This window comes from Neoarius graeffei, chromosome 1 (assembly GCF_027579695.1).
Source record: "Neoarius graeffei isolate fNeoGra1 chromosome 1, fNeoGra1.pri, whole genome shotgun sequence".
NCBI lineage: Eukaryota > Metazoa > Chordata > Actinopteri > Siluriformes > Ariidae > Neoarius > Neoarius graeffei.
In genome coordinates, this window is record NC_083569.1 from 94,448,203 (window position 1) to 94,469,192 (window position 20,990).

The window sequence follows — 20,990 nt, forward strand, 5'->3', positions numbered from 1 at the left end:
GGTGTTGTATGATATGTTTGGCCGCGATACATGAACAGAAAATTTTTTAGTAAACCCATGAAACTTCTTTGCCTCATATAAATGTCAGTTTTTATTGTTGTCGTCTCAAACATTGCAATTTTATGATTCAATACTATCTTTATTGAAATATGTCAAACATTTTGCTTCATTTGCAGTTTAAGGGTGCGTTTTCCCTATATAATAATAATAATAATAATAATAATATGAAGAAGAAAATGATGAAGAAAAGTTTAATTATTATTTTTAAATATTCCAAAAATCTAATTGATGTGTATAACTACATTCAGTCAAGTCAAGTTTATTTGTCTAGTGCATTTAACAACAGAGATTGTCGCAAAGCATCTTTACAGAAAATTAAAGACTTTAAATATGAGCTAATTTTATCCCTAATTTATCCCCTAATTTATTATTTATTAATAATAAGGGTTTGGTGACATGCCTAGTTTTCTGTGACCCAATCCACATCTCAGGTGACCACAAGGTTGAGAACCTGTGATTGAAAATGAAATACAAAAAAGTGTGCAAAGAGCCAAAACAATGGTGATCAGTCATTGGTCAGTGGGCTCAATGGTGGCCAGTGATTGGTTGTTGAGCAGTGGGAGCTCAGTGGTTAAGACATTTGGACTGCTGATCCAAATGCGAATGATTAGACTACAGTATACTGAAATTTTATATTAATAAATGGTTGCAAACTAAAAAAAAAAATAAACAACAACAACAAAACACTTTAACAAGTTTATTTTGGATTTTTAAAATTATTATTTTTAACTTCTGCCATTACTATTTTTTTGCCTTGCGCACCCCCTCGAGGCAGTCTGTGCTCCCCCTGGTGTACCTGTACCACACTTTGGGAAACCTGGAAGTAGGAAGAACTTTCTCACTACTTGCCATGGTGACTCATAGTATCCAAGCACCATTGATGATGGCTTTTTATATTCATCATGCATGCACTTGAACATACTCAAGAGTTGACTGAACGAACTCAGATCAGCTGTTCTGGAACCAAAAACATGGAGTTTCCCATCTCAGGGTTCATCAACTCAGAGTTCAGGGTTCGGCTCAGAGTTTGTTAAATATGCTTTCTGAAATAGCCCCAGTTGTATAAATGAGAGGAAAGTCGCTCTGGATAAGGGCGGTGTTGGGAACAGTGGTGCTCAGTGATTGATTGTTGGGGAAAATGGTACTCAGTGATTGATTGTTCAATACACAACTTGTATAAACAGCAGCTGTGATGTGAGCTGTTCACTCAAAGTCAGGAGGCTCTCAGCACCACTGAACACCACTGAACCAATGAACTACACTTCCCAGAATGCTCTGCAACTGAACAACTATAAACCACAGCACATGGCTCACTCATGACCACTTTTCACTTTCACAGTGTCCAGACCAGTGAGTGTATATTTGAGTGAACGTCCTAACAGTGGGTCAAAAGTGAAGCCCAAATGTGTCTGAGGTCTGTTCGCTGGTTACAGTACAGTTTTTAACCCCACCCATTCCCATGTTAGTGAATGGAGACTGAGCCAAACCTCCATTTTTAGTTCCATCTCCACAAATTATTCTCAGGAATAGTGTTCTGTAGTTTTTCAGTTGACCTTAATATCTTCCTCAACATGATAAATGAGTTTTATAGGAATTGTTTTGTGATAAATTAAAGGCTGTGGTTGACTGATGACTTCAGCTTTTGACTTCACCAATGTGCTGTTTTAAGCTGCACTTTAAATCATTAACAGGGATGTGATTTTTCCGTGAATTCACGGAATTCCGCTTTTTTCACCTCAAAACTTGAAGAAAATTTTTTTTTCCGATTTTTCCCTCATCCACATTCGTATCCTATTCGTTCCGACTTTGTTTGAAAGATGGCAGCCTCGGATTTGCATCTTTACGCCTCGATCACGGAGGCTGCCATCTTTCAACTCTTTGTTTGAAGCGAGCTTACGTACAGCTATCTAACAAGCGCGTTCATTGGTTGTTACAGAGCGATGAGCCAATCACGTACCTCGTTTCATCTCAATGACGTAATTGCGTAAATGACGTAATTACGTCAATGAGATGAAACGAAGTACGTGATTGGCTCATCGCTCTGTAACAACCAATGAACACGCTTGTTAGATAGCTGTACGTAAGCTCGCTTCAAACAAAGAGTTGAAAGATGGCAGCCTCCGTGATCGAGGCGTAAATATGCAAATCGAGTTAAAGAAATCGACAGAATAGTGAAAAAAAAGTTCCGCTGGGAATGGTTGGAGAAAAACCGCGGCTCGCCTCGGGGCGAATTACGTCACAAGGCGCGGGGCTAGCGGGCCCTGCTCGCGCTGGTTCTTTGGGGGGGGGGGGTGAGAGTGAGAGTGTGTGTGTGAGAGAGTGTGTGTGTGAGAGAGTGTGTGTGAGTGAGAGTGTGTGTGTGTGTGTGTGTGTGTGTGTGTGTGTGTGTGTGTGTGTGTGTGTGTGTGTGAGTGAGAGTATGTGTGTGTGTGTGAGTGAGAGTGTGTGTAAGTGAGTGAGTGTGTGTGTGTGTGTCAGAGTTGCATGTTGACCATTAAATTGGCTTGAATTTGTTAATCATGACAAGTTTTTTCTTGTGTGTTTGCTTGCCATTTTAGTACAATTTTTAAGTCAGAAAACCCCAGAACCCAGGAGCTTCGGGGGGCTTCCCCCCTTGTCCCCCCACCAGATCGCTGCCCTGGACCAGCTGGGGGCCTGCGGCCCCCAGACCCCCGGCTAAAATTTTCAGATAATTTCACCAGCCCCAAATCACATCCCTGCATTCATCATGGACATGCATGTGGTGTCGGGGCGGATGAAAGGTGGACCAACTGGGTGCTCCTTGAGTTTCAACACATTTTTCCTTTCTGTACAAACTGAGATGGGGTCGAAGTGAATGGGTTTTGGGAAGCATCGATAAAATGACTGACATGAGACACAATCACTCTGGACAGTAACACAGCTTTTTCAACAGGTTTTCTCAGCCACAGTAAAACCTTGTTTGACATTTTTTGTACTTATTTGTACAAGTAAGAAATGAAAAATATTTAAATTTGGACCATTACAATGTTCAACAAAGTTAGTGACCTGTGGCAGCGGGGGCGTGGTCAAGTGCCGGTCTGTGACAGGAGGGCGGAGTCAGGGAAGGTAAGTGGCAGAATCACTACACCTGACTGCAATTAACCTGTGTTTGTGTGTGTCTTCCCAGTGACCGCACCCTATTTAGGGAGGGAGAGCAGAGGGGCTCATCCCCGGACGAGACGCTAGTGTGTGTCTCTACTGTAGGAAGAAAACATTGTTAGACTGAAAAGTGTGGCAATAAAAAGCTTACATACAAACCTGATCTCTGTCCTGCCGTCCTCTGTGCTCTACCCACTCCCATTGAACGGCTACATGACCTCAGAGAGACAACCTGAATTCTTAGCGTGCTTCTGTAGAAAAAGGGTGTGTTTCAGAAACAGGTTACAGAAATGAAAGCACACCAAGCTGAAGTGTGCATGGAGACAAAGAGGCTTTATCTTTTAGCGTCTTCTTATAAACCTTAAAAATGAGTGAGTATTTTGAGTTTTTGACAGAACTGATGTGTAAAATTGTTCACTGAATGAAAGTTGTTCCTTGTAAATGTTGTAAATGTTATGGATAGCTTGTGAAACAGACTGAAGTAATAATGATAAACTGTCTTTCATTCTTTTTGTGTGACTCTCCTGATTCTCTACAGCTTTATGGAATCTCAATCATGTGTGTGTGTGTGTGTGTGTGTGTGTGTGTGTGTGTGTGTGTGATAGCTATATACAGTGAATTCTAAGCTCATTTTATTACTTCAGGGTTTATTTCCCTCAGAGTTGTGTACATTTGAGTTATAAAAGCTGTTTTTGAGAACTGGCTTCTGCAATTATAAAAGGTGTACAAACTTATGAAAACGTGTATCTGTTTTTATGTAAATGCGAGCAACTTCAAATCAATGGCTTCACTTAACCTTCTTCTTTTGGCTGCTCCCAATTAGGGGTCGCCACAGCGGATCTTTCGTCTCCATTGCTCCCTGTCTTCCGCATCCTTCTCTACCACACCTGCCACTTTCATGTCCTCTCTCACCACATCCATGTATCTCCTCTTTGGCCTTCCTCGTTTTCGTTTGCTTGGCAGCTCCATCCTCAACATTCTCCTTCCAACATGATCTGCATCTCTTCTCAGGATGTGCCCATACCATCTCAGTCTCATCTCTCTTAGCTTAATTCCCAAGCTCCCCACATGTGCTGTCCCTCTGATGTGCTCGTTCCTTATCCTATCCAACCTCGTCACTCCCATCGCAAACCTTAACATCCTCAACTCCGCCACCTCCAACTTTGCCTCCTGTCTCTTCGTTAAGGGTATGGTCTCCAATCCATACATCACAACTGGTCTCACTACTGTCTTATACATCTTACCTTTCACTTTTGCTGGGACTTTCCTATCACAAATGACTCCTGAAACCCTTCTCCAACTGCTCCACCCTGCCTGCACTCTTTCTCACCTCACTATTGCAGCCCCCATTTTCCTGCACAGTTGACCCCAGGTACTTGAATTCACCAACTTTCTTTACGTCTACTCCTTGCATCTTCACTACACTCATCCCCATTCTCATTGATGCACATGTATTCTGTTTTGCTACTGCTCACCTTCATTCCTCTTCGTTCCAATGCATACCTCCATCTCGCCAAACTCAACCTCCTTTCTACTTTCACCACATATCACTATCATCCGCAAACATCATGTTCCATGGTGACTCTTGCCTCACTTCATCCGTCAAGCTATCCATCACTATGGCAAACAAAAAAGGACTCAAAGCAGATCCTTGATGGAGTCCCACCTTCACCTTGAACCATTCAGTCATTCCAACTGCACACCTCACTGCTGTTTCACTGTTCTCATACATGTCTTGCACCACTCTAATATACTTCTCATTCACTCCACTCTTTCTCATACAATACCATAACTCATCTCTCGGCACTCTATCGTATGCCTTCTCCAGGTCTACAAACACACAATGTAGCTTTCTCTGGCCTTCCCTGTACTTCTCCATTAACATTCTTAAAGCAAAAATTGCATCCGACATGCTCTTCCTTGGCATAAACCCGTACTGCTGTTCACAGATTGCTACCTCTCTTCTCAATCTCTCCTCCAATACCCTTTCCCATAGCTTCATGGTGTGGCTCAGTTTTATTCCTCTGTAATTACTGCAGCTCTGTACATCTCCCTTATTCTTGTATATTGGGACTAGCACACTCTTTCTCCATTCATTTGGCATTTTCTCATTCTTGAGGATCTTTTTGAACAATCTTGTTAGGAACTCCACAGCCGTCTCACCCAAACATCTCCAAGCCTCAATCGGGAGACCATTTGGTCCGACTGCTTTCCCAGTCTTCATTCTTTTCATGGCTGCCCTCACCTCATCCTTACTAACCAACTCTGCTTCCTGATTTGCTGTCTCCAATGAATCTGACCTTTTCTCTCTTGGATTCTCCTCATTTCATAAATCCTCAAAGTACTCTTTCCACCTTCTTAATACTCTGTTTGTCAGCACATTTCCATTTACATCTTTCATCACTCTTACCTACTGTACATCCCTCGCTTCCCTGTTTCTCTGCCTAGCTAGTCTGTACAGGTCTTTCTCTCCTTCTTTGGTCTCCAGTCTTTCGTACAACTCCTGGTATGCATCTGCTTTTGCCTTCACTACTGCTCTTTTTGCCTTCTGTCTCATCTCTGTGTAACCACCTGCTTTTCTCGTCTCTCTGATCGTCCCAATTCTTCTTTGGTAGCCTCTTCCCTTTTATAATTTCCTGCACTTCTTTGTTCCAGCACCATGTCTCCTTGTCTTCCTTCCTCCTTTCTGATGACCACCCTAGCACCTACCTTGCTGCCTCTCTTACTAGTACAGCAGTAGTATTCCAATCTTCTGGCAGACTTCCATTACCACTCAATGGTCGTCTCATTTCTTCCCTAAACTCCTTCTGATGTTCAACCTCTTTTAGTTTCCACCACTTAATCTTCGACTCCGCTATTTCATGCTTCCTCTTTTTCACTTTCAAGCTCATCCTGCACACAACCACTTGATGTCTAGCTACACTCTCCCCTGCCATCACTTTACAGTCTCCAACCTCCTTCAGGTTACCCCTTCTGCAGAGCATGTAGTCCACCTGTGTAGATCTTCCTCCACTCTTAAACGTCACCCTGCGCTGCTCTTTCTTCTCGAAGTATGTATTGACTATTGCCAAATTCACCCTCTTTGAAAAATCAACCACCATTTACCCTTCCACATTTCTCTCTCTTACACCATATCTGCCCATCACGTCCTCATCTCCTTGGTTTCCCTCGCCAACATGTCCATTGAAATCTGCTCCTATCAGCACGCGCTCCGCCCGTGGTATACTTTCTACAACTTCATCCATCTTTTCCCAGAAAGACTCTCTCTTCATTCTCACATCCAACCTGTGGGGCGTATGCGCACACAACATTGACTAACACTTCTTGAATCTTCAACTTCATGCCTATCACTCTGACACCCTCTTCACATCAATCACACTGTTGACCAACTCTCCCCTCAAAACAATACCAACACCATTTCTCTTTCCATCAGCTCCATAATAAAACAACTTGCATCCATCTCCAATGTTCTTGGCCTTGCTTCCTTTCCACCTCGTCTCCTGCACACAAAATGTCCAACTTCCTTCTTTCCAACATACCTGCTAACACGCCTCCCCCCTCTCTTTCTCCTTCTCCGTTTTGGCGCAACAGTAGCATACTTTCCACCAGCACCCTGTTGACCAACAGTACCGGAGGCTGTCGTTGTTAACCCGGGCTCTGACCGATCCGGTATGGCATTTCTCTCTTCATTCCGCATGTTAGATTTGGCACAGTTTTACGCCAGATGCCCTTCCTGACGCAACCCTCTACAATTTATCCGGGTTTGGGACCGGCACCAAGAGTACGCTTATGCACCCCCAGTGGCTGGATTAATGGCTTCACTTAACCTGATTTAAAACTTGACTCTCAGTGGAGTCTCTCACACCACAAATGTGAAATAATTAATCACACAATTATTTTAAATCAGGTTAATGGCTTCATTTAACCTTATTTAAAATAATTATATGTGATTAATTATTTCAGCTTTGTGGTGTGAGAGACTCCACTGAGATCAGCACAAAAAAGTCATGTCTCGTGCTGACCTGCATGGCTCAAAATCTCCTACTGGAACTGCAGGATTTCCTGCACTGTGTTAAAACAAAGCATTAATTCCTGTGCTTTTTTATGCAATGGATGAGAACATAATCTGTAAATATCTTTAAATATTATAAACATGCATTACCCCACTGTATATGATTAGCTGACAGTGTGTTAATGCAGTGAGATTTTCAGTTCTTTGCTCTGTGGCAGTTTAAAAGTTTTCCCTGATACCAGAACACTCGCGGTCACAGTCGTCGACAGACTGAAATATTGCCCTTGTGCTGTTTAGATTATCAGCATCAACATTTTAATTTGTAGTGTTTCAAGATATCGTAATTCCTAATAAATATCCTAATTTAATTTTAAATCGCTGCTCTGTACTCTGTCAGTGTCTGGGGTAAAGTGCACTTGGTGAACATGTGAGTGTGTTGAATGTGGTGTTACAGCAGTCTGGTGTAAAATGGGATTAAGAGGAGCTCGGTTTGATCTTCATGAACACAGGAGGAGGTGAGAGAGCTGGACAGACTAAAGGACTAAAGCTCTGCTGCATCAGTATTTACACAGAGATGAAGTGAGAGTTACAATCTTTCTGACATCACTATAACCAGGCAGTTGAATGGCATTGTGGGTAATGCAGGATACGATTAATAAAATTTCAAATCACCAACATGTACACTCACCGACCACTTTAATCGGAACTTGTTCTTGATTCTAAGATTCCTGTTCTTGGCTGCAGGACTGGAAACCAGTGTGGTCTTCTGCTGTTGTATGGTGAGATGCTTTTCTGCTCACCAGGATTGTAAAGAGTTGCCATGAGTTACTATATTTTTTTCTGGCAGCTCGCACCAATCTGTCTGTTACCAGAGTAGCCTATCGCACGGAGACTCGTGCAAACTCAGGGATAACGGAATTAAACTATACGAAGTAAACATGCATAACTCGCTGCTGTGGGAGTCCAGGCAAAAGTAATTTATTGCTGCGCACACACATTTTTATATCACGTGACCTTAACAATGCACATTATTGGCTCCCCTCATAATACAAAATAAAAGTATCCTGTGCAATTTAAACAATTGAGGGCATATAATATTCACACATGTCAACACCCCCACTTGCACTCACATTGTTACTGTAATAAATCAAAACAATTTACCACTGTGTGGCACATTACTCATGCAATTACTCTCCAAAAATAAACTTTCCAAATTTCAACAACTTAAATTTGGTTGCAGGCTTTGTCATCACATCTGCCACCATCTCGTCAGTTGAACAATATTCCAGGCTCACTTTCCCATCATTTACTGTTGACCTCACGAAATGATATTTTATGTCAACATGTTTGCATCTTTGTCTGCTTACAGGATTTCTCGCTAAAGCAATTGCGCCATGATTATCCTCATACACCTTTGGTGGCGCGCATTGATATCCATCAATCCCTTCCAACAATTGTACCAGATACATACATTCTTGTACAGTTGCGGCCAATGCCATATACTCTGCTTCGCAAGTTGACAGTGCAACAGTGGGCTGCTTTTTGGTTCTCCATGAAATTAGAGGTTCACTCTCACTAAGACTTACACAATAACCTGTAGTGCTCCGTCTGTCTGTCTGATCAGCTGTCCAGTCTGCATCACTGTACGCTTGTATCCGCAGTTCCATGTCATCAAATTTTCTGTAACACAACTCTTTGTCACTCGAACCCTTGAGGTACCTCAGCACGTGTTTCACCGTTGCCCATTGCTCTTCAGTAGGCTCACTAAAGTACTGTGACAGTTTACTGACTGTGTAACTAATATCTGGGCTGGTGCATGTAGTCAGATAAAGTAAACTACCCACCACTTCTCTGTATTTTCTTGCATCTGTCATTTTCTCAGCATCATGACTGTAATTGAGCTTCTGCTCGCAAGGTGTGGCTCTAGGTTTACAATCCTGCATATTGAATCTTTCCAACAGTTTGCCAACATACCCTTTCTGTGTCATTGTTACACATCCATCACACTGGTTAAAATCAATGCCTAGGAAGTGTTTCAATTGGCCTAAGTCTTTCATCTTGAACTTTTCCATGAGCATTTCTTTTACCACCTTCAGTGCATTTTCATCATTGGCAGCAATGATGACATCATCCACCCATATAATTATGATCACCTTCTCGTTTGTGCCCTCTCTTACATAAACACAGTGATCAGCTGCATTCTGCTTGAACCCATTCTCACACATATGGTCATCAAACATCCTATTCCAATTTCTGCCTGACTGTTTTAATCCATATAGGGACTTGTTCAACTTGTACACTAGGTTCTTTCTGGTTTCGACCTCGAACCCTTCAGGCTGTTCCATGTATATCTCGCAGTCTATAGGTGCATGCAGATATGCTGTTTTGACATCCATCTGATGCAAAATCAAGTTTTCTTGGGCCGCCTTCTGCATTAACACCCGGATGCTAGTCAGGTTTGCAGTAGGAGAAAATGTCTCCTCATAATCCACCCCCATCTTCTGACTGTATCCTTTGGCTACATAACGTGCCTTGTATTTATTTGACCCATCAACATCATTCTAAATGGCGTAGACCCATCTACCCCCCACTGCCTCCTTTCCCTCAGGTAAGCTGGTTAGGGTAAACATGTCATTTTCTCTTAATGACTGCATCTCATCCTGCATCGCGTCAATCCACTCTTTAGATTCATTGGAGGCTACTGCTTCCCTGAATGTCAGGGGCACATTACACACCAATCTGTAACAGTAGTCTATGTTCATCAGTAGCTTGTCATCAGTAACATAATCACTTAGATAACCTGGCTTCTTCCTCTCTCTGGGAGGGTTACGCCTCTCCTCAGTCTGAACTGGCTGCGCTTGGCTACTGGCCTCAGGTTCCGTTACTGGATTTTGGGTCTCAGTCTGTCCGACTCTCTCATCGGCATTCTGTCTGGTTCTGTTAAGTCTAATCGACACCTCCAAGTCATCGTCATCTGGTGTCATGTCAGTCTGTGTCTGCTGTTCTACTCTCGTCTTGGGAACAAACTTCACCAACCTATGCTTCTGCACTTTCCTACTTTCTGGGTAATAAACCATGTAGGCTGGACTATTTTTGTCGTATCCAACAAAAACTCCCTTCTCAGACCTGGCATCAAGCTTTTTCTTGTCTTGTTTGTAAACATAACACTCAGCCCCAAATTTCTGCATTCTTGAGATATTAGGCTGTTTCCCTGTGAGCATGAAGTACGGTGTCTGCTTTGTGTGGTTGCTGAAGCACCTGTTCCTCACTACAGCTGCAGTCTGTACTGCATAGGTCCACAAGTTCTTAGGTAACTCGCTCTCGATAAGCATACACCTGGCCATATCAAACAATGTCCTCCAGGTTCGCTCTGCTGTTCCATTCTGGTGGGGCGAATAGGGTGCTGACGTCTCATGCCTAATTCCATTCTTGCTAAGCAATGCCTGATAATCCTTCCCCATGAACTCTGTACCATTGTCAGATCTGATACATTTAACTTTCCCATATGGGGACATGTCAGCTAGGAATTTCTCAGTTGCTTGTACAGTGTCACTCTTATTTGGCAGAAAATACACAAACACAGCACTGGAATAATCATCAGTGAATGAAACTGCCCACCTATATCCATCACGGGACTCCGGGTCAATTGGACCGGCTAAATCTGTGTGCACTAATTGCAGAACTGCTGTAGCCCTAGCATCAGGCTCTCTGCTCCTACTTTGGGTAAATTTCCCCTGGGTACACACATCACATCGTAATGTAGACTTGTCTACTTTCCCCCTGATTGTCATACCATCAACTACATTCTGCAATTTCTGTACATCATTGTAGTTACAATGGCCTAGAATTTCGTGCCACGTTTGCATGTCATAACACCCGTTACACTGATCATCATCACACTCACCATTCACAGTCTGTAAGTAGTAGAGTTTGTTCAATTCGTGAATGTGGAATTTGGTACCGTCTCTGTCCTGTAACAGGCTGTTCTTCTCTTTGAAGATGACTGTTGCTCCACTTGCTGTAGCTGCCTTAACGGAAAAAATGTTCTGCGGATATGAAGGGATGAAGAGTGCCTGTCTCAGCGTCGCGTTGTGGCAGCGGCCTCTGCTGTCGATCAAGCACACCTCCGCATTTCCTCTACTCTTCGCGATTCCGTTGCTCCGAGTGCCATCAGCCAACTCCACACAATGCGTTGTAGGCTGGAAACTCGGGTCGAACTTCTTGAATTTGGCTATATCCGTAATGATATGTGAGGTCGCCCCCGTGTCCACCATCAGGCCTTTCTCTTTCACACCACGACCGGACTGGTAGGCTGCCGCTGGTTCAACTTCTCTGTCGCTCATCAGGAACGCATACGCCTTGTTCTCTGGTCCATCTGAAGCTTGTCGCGTTACATCTCCAAGCTGTTTCTTTCTGCAGTTGCCATCTCGGTGTGTGTTGCTTCTACAGTGATTGCACCACTGTTTGCGTGAACAGCCCTTTGCCTTATGTCCTTTCTGTCCACACTTGAAGCACACTATATCCGCATTCACTTCAGCTCCCCGATTACTTGCATATGCTCTGGATCTCCCGCCTGGCTGTACTCGCGCCTTCATCACGTTGTCCTCGGTGGCTGTAGTGCGCATTTTCTCGGTATCCTCGTAGCTTCTCAACTTTGTTTTAAACTCGGCAAAAGGCATGGTATCATCTCGCTGGGTTACGTGAATGGTAAATGGTTTGAACGATTCAGGCAATCCTTTCAAGACCATCGCCACAAGTAGCCCATCACTCAACTCTTCACCAGCATTCCTCAAAGCAGTCATCACAGTCTCTGCGCGAATAATGTATTCGGTGACGCTTTCGCTGCTCAACTTCTGTAATGAAGTCAGCTCTGTGTAAAGGCTAACTATTCGCGGCTGTGCTGTGCCAGCATAATAGTCCCTTAAAATCCGTAATGCTGCCCGACCATCGTCAGCTGCAACTCGCATAACAAGCGATAGGCTCTTGTCGTCCAGAAACTGTATTAACTCAGCATATGCATCTGCGTTTTTCGCCTCTTCTTCTGCCTCATCCACTTCTTCATCAGGTTCCTCGAGAATCGTATCTCTTAGCCCTTGAAGTCTGAGATGCCCTAAGAATTTCGTTTCCCACAACTCGTAATTCTTTTCATCTCCATCGAAAACTAGTCGAGACCAGCGGCTGCTGCTCGATCTGTCCATGATCCTCCTCTCATTTCTGTTCGCCATCTTGGCTCGCTTAGGTGGCTAATAGCTGGCAACTTGCATGCAAAACTTTCCGACAAAGTTCTTCATTACCTCACTGAGCACTTCTGGGCCCATAACCTGTTACCAGAGTAGCCTATCGCACGGAGACTCGTGCAAACTCAGGGATAACGGAATTAAACTATACGAAGTAAACATGCATAACTCGCTACTGTGGGAGTCCAGGCAAAAGTAATTTATTGCTGCGCACACACATTTTTATATCACGTGACCTTAACAATGCACATTATTGGCTCCCCTCAAAATACAAAATAAAAGTATCCTGTGCAATTTAAACACTTGAGGGCATATAATATTCACACATGTCAACACTGTCCATTTTCCTCTGACCTCTCTTATCAACAAGATATTTCCACCCACAGAACTGTTACTCACTCAATGGTTTTGTTTTTCGCACCATTCTGTGTAAACTCCAGAGACTGTGTGTGAAAACCCCAGGAGATCAGCAGTTTCTGAAACACTCAAACAAGTCCATCTGGCACCAACACCCATGTCACAGTGAAAGTCACAGAGATCATGATTTTTCCCATTCTGATGTTTGAAGTGAACATTAACTGAAGCTCTTGATTTGTATCTGCATGATTTTATGCATTGTGCTGCTGTCGAAGGATTGGCTGATTCGAGAAGTGCGTAAAACAGTAGGTGTATGAGTGTTCCTAATAAAGTGACTGGGGAGTGTAGATGAAAAAATCAACTTTGCATTTCATTCCAAAATAAATCTTGAACTCCACTGAAGATCAGCTGATAATTATAAAGATTAACATGCAAATCATTCAGGGTGGATTTTTCCTTTAAAAACCGAGTCAGTATTTTAGTGTGAATACATTAATAGAGAGATTTGTGCTTGTAGCTTGTTTTGGTGAGTTTCAGCTCAATCCTTGAAACTTATCTTTGCTCGCACATCTGCTCTCTGTCATAAAGCGATCCTGCTCAGTATTTTTCCATCACCCACTGAAGCTCCCCATCACACTCGGACAACTCTGCTTCCTGAAATCACATTTTCCAATCATATCACTCCACCACAGGGTGGCACCAGTGGCGGTTCTAGACCAAAATTACTAGGGGGGCCGAGGTGGGGCCAGTGTTTTTTCATGGGAGCACATATAAGGACAAAACATGGCAATATTTAAGTGTTCAAAATGTTTTGTTTAGTTTATTTAAAACCAAAACAACATACATTGAGCATAAATACAATGAGAAACATTCTGTCTCAATAGCCTAAACATAAAATAAATTGTGCTCAATAAATCTTAAAACCATGTTTCTCTTTTTTGTAAAATAAGATTTCTATTTTTGCATAAAATGAACCTTTTCTTCAGATGTGGCTGTACTGGAGTGTCGTCCAAGCACTTGCTGATATCTGGAGAAAGATGAATACAGTAAATATGAGAGTGCGACTGAGAACAACATTTATTTATCATTATTCATTTATTTATCATTATTCATTTATTAATTTATTATATCTATTTTTATTTTATATTTATTAATTATTATTCAGACTTCACACTTTCAGGCTAGGCTATATGAATTGTAGGCTGACACCGCTCACACACACATTTGTTCAACATCACAAACCTGATGGTGCTGTACTTGATATGCATGGTGAATCTGGTTGTCCCAATGACTCGTTGGGTTGTCCCTCATTCTGTCCCTCAATCTGATCCTGAATGTCTTCATCCTCACTCTCAGATTGCCTTTCAGATGCCTCACTTTCCACCTCTCCAACCACCACCTCTGGCTCTCTCTCCACCTCTGGCTCTCTCTCCTCTTTCTTAATCTTCATCTTCCTTACTCTCTCTATGTTGCTTTTTGCCAACAGGGGCAAAAAAGGACATAATCTCCTTCTTGCTCCTTTCCATGATGACAGCCTACAGTAGGCCTATACTAAAAAGTAAACAGAGAGGAACGTAGCCTCTACATATCACAAGGCCATTCAAGTTTTACAAGCAGGTTAAACACTGTCAGTTATTTTACCCATTTCCCAAAAATATTAAGTTAGGCTACTTATTGCTGTGCAACGCACTAAGAAAGCACAATAAAACAGATTTATTATTGTAGTGAACAACAACAGTAAAACACGGATATGTGCAAACACTGACATTACAAAATTGAATAATTTTCCTTACCTTCGCCTCTTTGCAGTAGCCTAGTCCTTGCAGGGCTGCAGCTGTTATCTCTCACATCCGAAGTTTACAATTCATGCTGCTGCTGGTCTTTCTGCTGCAGGTAACAGTGTGCGTGTAGCGCTTTAAGGAGTCCGTGTAGAACACTCCGTCATGTCAGTTCCGATCTTTGAGCCAGCGCATGTCGAAAATAATAAATCTTATTATCTGTTCAGCACAGGGGCCACAACAGGGGCCAGGAGCAATTTTACAGGGGCACTGGCCCCCCCGGCCCCCGTTTAAAACCGCCTATGGGTGGCACGGTGATGTAGTGGTTAGCGCTGTCGCCTCACAGCAAGAGGGACCGGGTTCGAGCCCCGCGGTCGACGAGGGCCTTTCTGTGCAGAGTTTGCATGTTCTCCCCGTGTCTGTGTGGGTTTCCTCTGGGTGCTCCGGTTTCCCCCACAGTCCAAAAACATGCAGGTTAGGTTAACTGGTGACTCTAAACTGACCATAGGTGTGAGTGTGAATGGTTGTCTGTGTCTATGTGTCAGCCCTGTGATGACCTGGTGACTTGTCCAGGGTGTACCCCACCTCTTGCCCATAGTCAGCTGGGATAGGCTCCAGCTTGCCTGCAGCCCTGTAGAACAGGATAAAGTGGCTAGAGATAATGAGATGAGATCACTCCACCACACTCCTGAATGTGGATATATCCTCATGGTTATCCTTCAATAAACTGAGAAACATCTCTGAACAGCTGAGTCTGTGTCAGTGACTGTTGCTCCCGGATATCCATGAGACAGAATCTCCTTGGCGGCGGAGGACTTGTATTTCTAGATCACTCACACTTTATCATACATACAGCCTCATACTATAATTTTATATCACACAACTTTGGCCTGGTGCAAGTTGAACCTAAACTAGTTGCTTCAAAGACACCACCTGACCTCTTCTCATGTTTCTTTAGAAAAAAAGGTGTCTCTCAAAAGAACAAAAACAAAAGTACACCAACTGAAAGCATGAACTTTGGAACAAAGCACGTTTACTTTTAATGTCTTATTATGAAAGTATTCACCTTAAAATGAGTATTTTGGAGTATTTAGATTTTTTTTTTTGAGAGAAGTGATGTGTTAAATTGCACAAAAACAAGTGTAATGTGTAAAGTGTTATTTATCTTGTGAAACAGACTGAAGCAATAATGAGAACCTTTCTTTCAGGGGTTATTTGTGTGACTCTCCTGATTCTCTCCAGCTTTGTGGAATCTCAATCAGGTATGGAAAAACTCTCTCTCTCTCTCTCTCTCTCTCTCTCTCTCTCTCTGTGTGCATTAGTGAACTCTAAGCTTGTGGAATTCAGTAAGTTTAGTGGAGTTTATTGGAGAATAAAAGTTGTTTTTGAGAGAACTGATATCAGCTCCTCTTGGTGTGCGACTCTCATTAACTGAACCCTGGGCTGCATCCCAATACTCCGTCCTCTGTCCTTTCCTCACCACTTTTCGTTAACCTCGATGGAAAACATCATGAGCTGAAGGAAAGCTGTGAAGGACGGAGGAAAAGACACCCGTTATGTCGGTGTATTAACTGAAGAGACTGACAGTTTTAATGAAGAACTTTTACTGAGCACACGAGAATTGCATCAGGTGTTTTCGAAAAAAGGGGACAATGCTGTCTCAGGAGGATGTTTAACAAGACAGCGAGGCATCAAGGATCATTATAAGCTGATCGAACTTTCTTTTCCTGTCAACCATCATCTGCGTTCGAAACAGAAGGTTGCTGCCTTGTTGCCTCATGGCTGTAATAGACAGGTATAATAAGGCAGGACTTTCAACTAAAGGCATCTCAGGACTTTTGTTTGGAATGACATTTTAGGACAGAATTTACGGTAACATGTTACATCAGCACGGCATGTAACTAAACCAAATTAGTTAGTTGACTAACAGATGCCTCACAAATCATGTTAAACTAATTTACTTTTCAAAAATCTAAGTGAACCCCCCCCCCCCCCCCAAAAAAAAAAAAAAAAACATTTGTAAGCAAAATAACTTTTCTGTTAACTTTGGTCTGCCATCTTTTTTTTTATTTTTTTCCACTCCTTGAGAGAGCTGCTGCACAGATTTACAGGTGATAGGGAGAATTGAGGATACATCAATGTTGCCTTCAACCAGGAGCAGTTTGAAAGCATCTTAGAAGACAGGAAATGAGAGTTCTCGAGATCAGTTGTTGAACGGTCCTTGATGCCTCGCTGTCTGAGGAAGGTCTGGCTGCAGACTGGAGCTCCACTCTAGACAGGAAACATGTGACCTTCACGTGACCTCCTAACCTTAACCCTAAGTCACATGTCTCCTGTCGACAGAACTCCAGCCTGCAGTCAGTGTCTCTTGTTGTTGTCATGTTCAACATCCCTCTGATTGGCTAACAGAATCTGTGTGTGGCTGAAAATTAAAAGATGTTAGCCAATCAGATCAAAGCTATTTACATATTTAAATTTAAAGGCACAGCCGCAAAATCAGGGCAGCACAGTGGTGTAGTGGTTAGCGCTGTCGCCTCACAGCAAGAAGGTCCGGGTTCGAGCCCTGTGGCCGATGAGGGCCTTTCTGTGTGGAGTTTGCATGTTCTCCCTGTGGCTGCGTGGGTTTCCTCCGGGTGCTCCGGTTTCCCCCACAGTCCAAAGACATGCAGGTTAGGTTAACTGGTGACTCTAAATTGACCATAGGTGTGAGTGTGAATGGTTGTCTGTTACCCCTTTTCCACCAAATCAGTTCCAGGGCTGGTTCGGTGCTGGTGCTGGTTCACAACTCGCTCAACTTGTGAGTCAGCTGAGAACCAGTTTGCTTTTCCATAGCTCGAGGTGCTAAGGGAAGTCACGTCATTACGTCGCTGTATACGTCAATTACGTCGCTGTATACATCAGTTACGTCGCTACATTTGCATAAACCTTGGCACGAATATCGAAGCAAAAACAACACGGAAGAAGCAGCAACAACAATAATAATAATGGATGACTTTGCATTTGTAAGGCTGCTGCTTCTCGTCGCTTAAAAATGGCGATCTTTCGTGGTCTTGTTATTGTTGTTGGTCTTAACAACTCCGCCCCCCTGCTGACATAAACGGTTCTTTCCTCTGGCCCAGCAGAGAGTTGGTGCTAGCCTGGAACCATTTTTTCTGGCCCCAGAGCCAGTTCTTTATCAGTGGAAACAGAAAACCCGGTTCCAAACTAAGCACTGGCCCCGAACCAGCCCTGGAACTGCTTTGGTGGAAAAGGGGCATGTGTCTGTGTCAGCCCTGTGATGACCTGGCGACTTGTCCAGGGTGTATCCCGCCTTTCACCTGTAGTCAGCTGGGATAGCCTCCAGCTTGCCTGAGACCCTGTAGAAGGATAAAGCGGCTAGAGATAATGAGATGAGATGAGATGAGATGAGATGAGATGAGATGAGATGAGCCGCAAAATCAGCCTGTCATCATGATTGGGGTTTCATACCATGCAAAAACAGCATGAGAAAAAGATCAAAGGCATTTTTTTCCCCAATAAAAACAACTCACCAATTTTACAGAAGAATTTCAGGGAATAATATAAAATAATCGAAAAGTGTATGCATGGCCCTTTAAAGATAATTTTATAATTCCAACTACTTTACTGAAAGTTTAGTGCAAATGCATCACAAAAAAAAAAAAGTCTTTAATCTGGGAGTCTCCTCTCAATGTTCACCAAAAAGATCACACTTGATCAGACTGACACAGAATTGTTTTGCTCCGGTCTTTATCTTGCTGTTTTTATGATGACATCCAGATGCTTGTGTACATCTGAAACAAATATCCCCAAACGATATACATGTAGTATTTATTTAGCTTGTGTGCCCGATCACATCCATAAAGTTGGGTAAGATACCTGACCAAGCTAACTGACCTAACAACAGCTAACTGCCTGAAGCGAGGGAGTTTATTATTTCTCCAATATTATGGATAATTCAGATAATGTAGCCGAGAAAATTATGATTGTCAAACAATGTTTTATCTAAATTTAGCATCATTTTCATTCCAAAAGGAGAAATCTATTACAATATCTAATACTGAATTTAACATTTGATTGTTTGTTTTTTTTGAATGGTTTATTTACTGTTTGCGGACTTGCGGTCAACTCCAACAGCTCTGTCTTTCAATATAAGCTGTGTAACAAAGCCCATCTGATCTGACCCCAAGTTGCTAAAATTGTCTTCAGTGAAATGCACTGAGCACAACACGAATATGTGGCTGAAATTTTCAGGGACTTCCCCAAAAATAAAATTCATCCACATTTTTTGTATATTAAATTCCTTTTGAAAACTATTGAGACTCCAGTTTTATTTTGTGCATCCTGGAACAGCGCTTGCACTTTCTTCTCACATCTCATCTTCTTTCTAATGAACCATTCAGTGAAAAATTAGACGGCTCCTCACCATCTTCTTGGTTCATATAGTGTCATGGTCATATGTTAATGAGGAGTGGTACCAGGTTCATTTTTACATCAGAATGACATACATTTCTAATTAGCCTTTTCTCTCTGCCTATTTATTATCTCTGGCCTTTACAGACTGGGAAGGTAACAGTCCACTTTGAAAGGCCCAGTACGTCCTCAAGTCAAATCGACATTACCATATTTCAGAAACAACAAGAAAAACATCTGTGACATGGGAACTTTAAGTAAATTAGTACTACATGGGACCCTAAAAGTTTTTAAAACTAAAAATATATAAATTAATTCGGACAGCTTTAGTCTTACTGTTTTGACCCTATCATTAAAACCCCATTATGCTCTTGGGCGCCCCCTACAGTTCCAGAGTGTAATTCACTTTTATGCCACTGATGTTTTGAGCTCCCCTCATGGACAGCTGTGCTCGTGCATCTGTTTACAAACTAAAGGATACGAAACCGGCAGAAGCCAAAGAAACACATCGACTGACAAGATGGAGTACCATTACAGAATTTTACACAAATATTACTGCATAGTTTTATTTATTGTGACATCAGATATGAATAATAATGTAACAAAAAGAATAGCAAAGTTCTAGTTTTGCTGAAATACTCTGTATTTTCAGGCCATATACATTGTTTGCTAACCAGGTGAATGTAGAGTTTGTGTGTAATCGACGTGATATAGACACATATTGTACATAATCTACACTGGGCACTGTAATTTATTACAAGCTGAGACAGGCTTTCAAAGTTGCAAACACTCAAGGCATGAGATTGACAAAGACTGACCCAGTGTTCTGGAGTGAGATGGATTTATTTATTTCCATGCTGGCCTGAGACAGGACTGAGATTAGATGACTTTTGTCATTGAAAAACTACAAATCTGTGTGAGACAGGGATAACACTGATAAGGTTACAGCCTACATCACCATCTTTCATAAATATTATTAACAGGGATGGAGACTCTGCTGTTGATTGTCAGTATTTTCCCCGTTAGCCGTGAGACATCATTATTTATGTCTTGAAGTAAACATACATTTGCTGAAATACATGTATTGCACACAACTCAGAACAGCAGCATGCTAAGCTATCATAACCAGAATTAGTGAAGGCCAAATGAGGCTTGATGAAGCAATGAGGCTTTCCAGCCCACTGATTCACCAAAAGATTCATAACTCAAGGCTTCATTCAACCCAGTGCTCACTGGTGATACCTACTGCTAAACTTTATGAATAGCAGCCAAATCAAATGACGGTCATGAGCCCTTGGTTAGAAGAAGAACAACTTTATTCATCGCATGCTTGTGAAATTCTTCTCCGCATTTAACCCATCTGAAGCAGTGAACACACACATATCCAGAGCAGTGTGCAGCCATGCTAACAGTGCCCGGGGAGCAGTTGGGAGTTAGGTACACCATCCCAAATTAACCTAACTGTCAGGGCCGTAACCAGGATTTTTCAAATACAGAGGTCAAGGCTGACAGCACCGAAGGCCCCCCCCCGGCACAAGTTAAATAAATAAACAACTACAACTACATCTACAACCATCTACAACTGTGGCACCATAACTGTGGTGTTTTATCTGACATAAAAGTAGAAAGGTAGTGAACTCTTGAACTGAGTATACATACCTAAAGTACCAGTTACCTAAAGTATTGGCATTATTTACATTGCAGCATACACATGACAGAAAGGGTGTGAACTGCTGAATTGTAAGCTCTAGTATTACACCTTATAATAATAGTGTGTGTGTGTGTGTGTGTGTGTGTGTGTGTGTGTGTGTGTGTGTGTGTGAGAGAGAGAAAGAGAGAGAGAGAGAGAGTGACTGAGAGTTTGTGTGTTATTTGTGGGTGTCTGTATGTGTAGAGACATTCTGAACAGTAATGTAAAGGCATCGGTCTATCTGGCTGTCTTGAATTGAGATCCATTTGCATGCATTCTCTGAAACAGTGTTCTCACCATTGCCTGTAATGTAAGTTTGGCTCATA

At 42.4% G+C, this 20,990-nt stretch overlaps 1 protein-coding gene and 1 long non-coding RNA gene across 3 annotated transcripts in view; one reads left to right on the forward strand and one right to left on the reverse strand.

Annotated features, from left to right (window-relative positions):
* Window positions 1-3,465: 3,465 nt before the first annotated feature.
* The window catches only part of LOC132871474 (butyrophilin subfamily 1 member A1-like), a 68,070-nt gene continuing 50,545 nt past the window's right edge, over window positions 3,466-20,990 (forward strand). Inside the window, exons 1-2 of one of the 2 annotated variants that reach the window (XM_060905691.1) lie at window positions 3,466-3,551; window positions 15,773-15,826. In XM_060905691.1, coding sequence (XP_060761674.1) covers window positions 3,548-3,551; window positions 15,773-15,826 — 58 coding nt within the window. In that variant the 5' untranslated portion in view covers window positions 3,466-3,547. The remainder of the gene's footprint in view (window positions 3,552-15,772; window positions 15,827-20,990) is intronic. The other variant, XM_060905780.1, reaches the window with a different exon arrangement.
* Window positions 13,641-15,117, reverse strand: LOC132871679 (uncharacterized). The gene is made up of 3 exons (XR_009651328.1): window positions 14,580-15,117; window positions 14,029-14,337; window positions 13,641-13,813 (listed from the first exon to the last, which is right to left on the reverse strand). It is a non-coding gene; the product is annotated as an uncharacterized LOC132871679 (long non-coding RNA).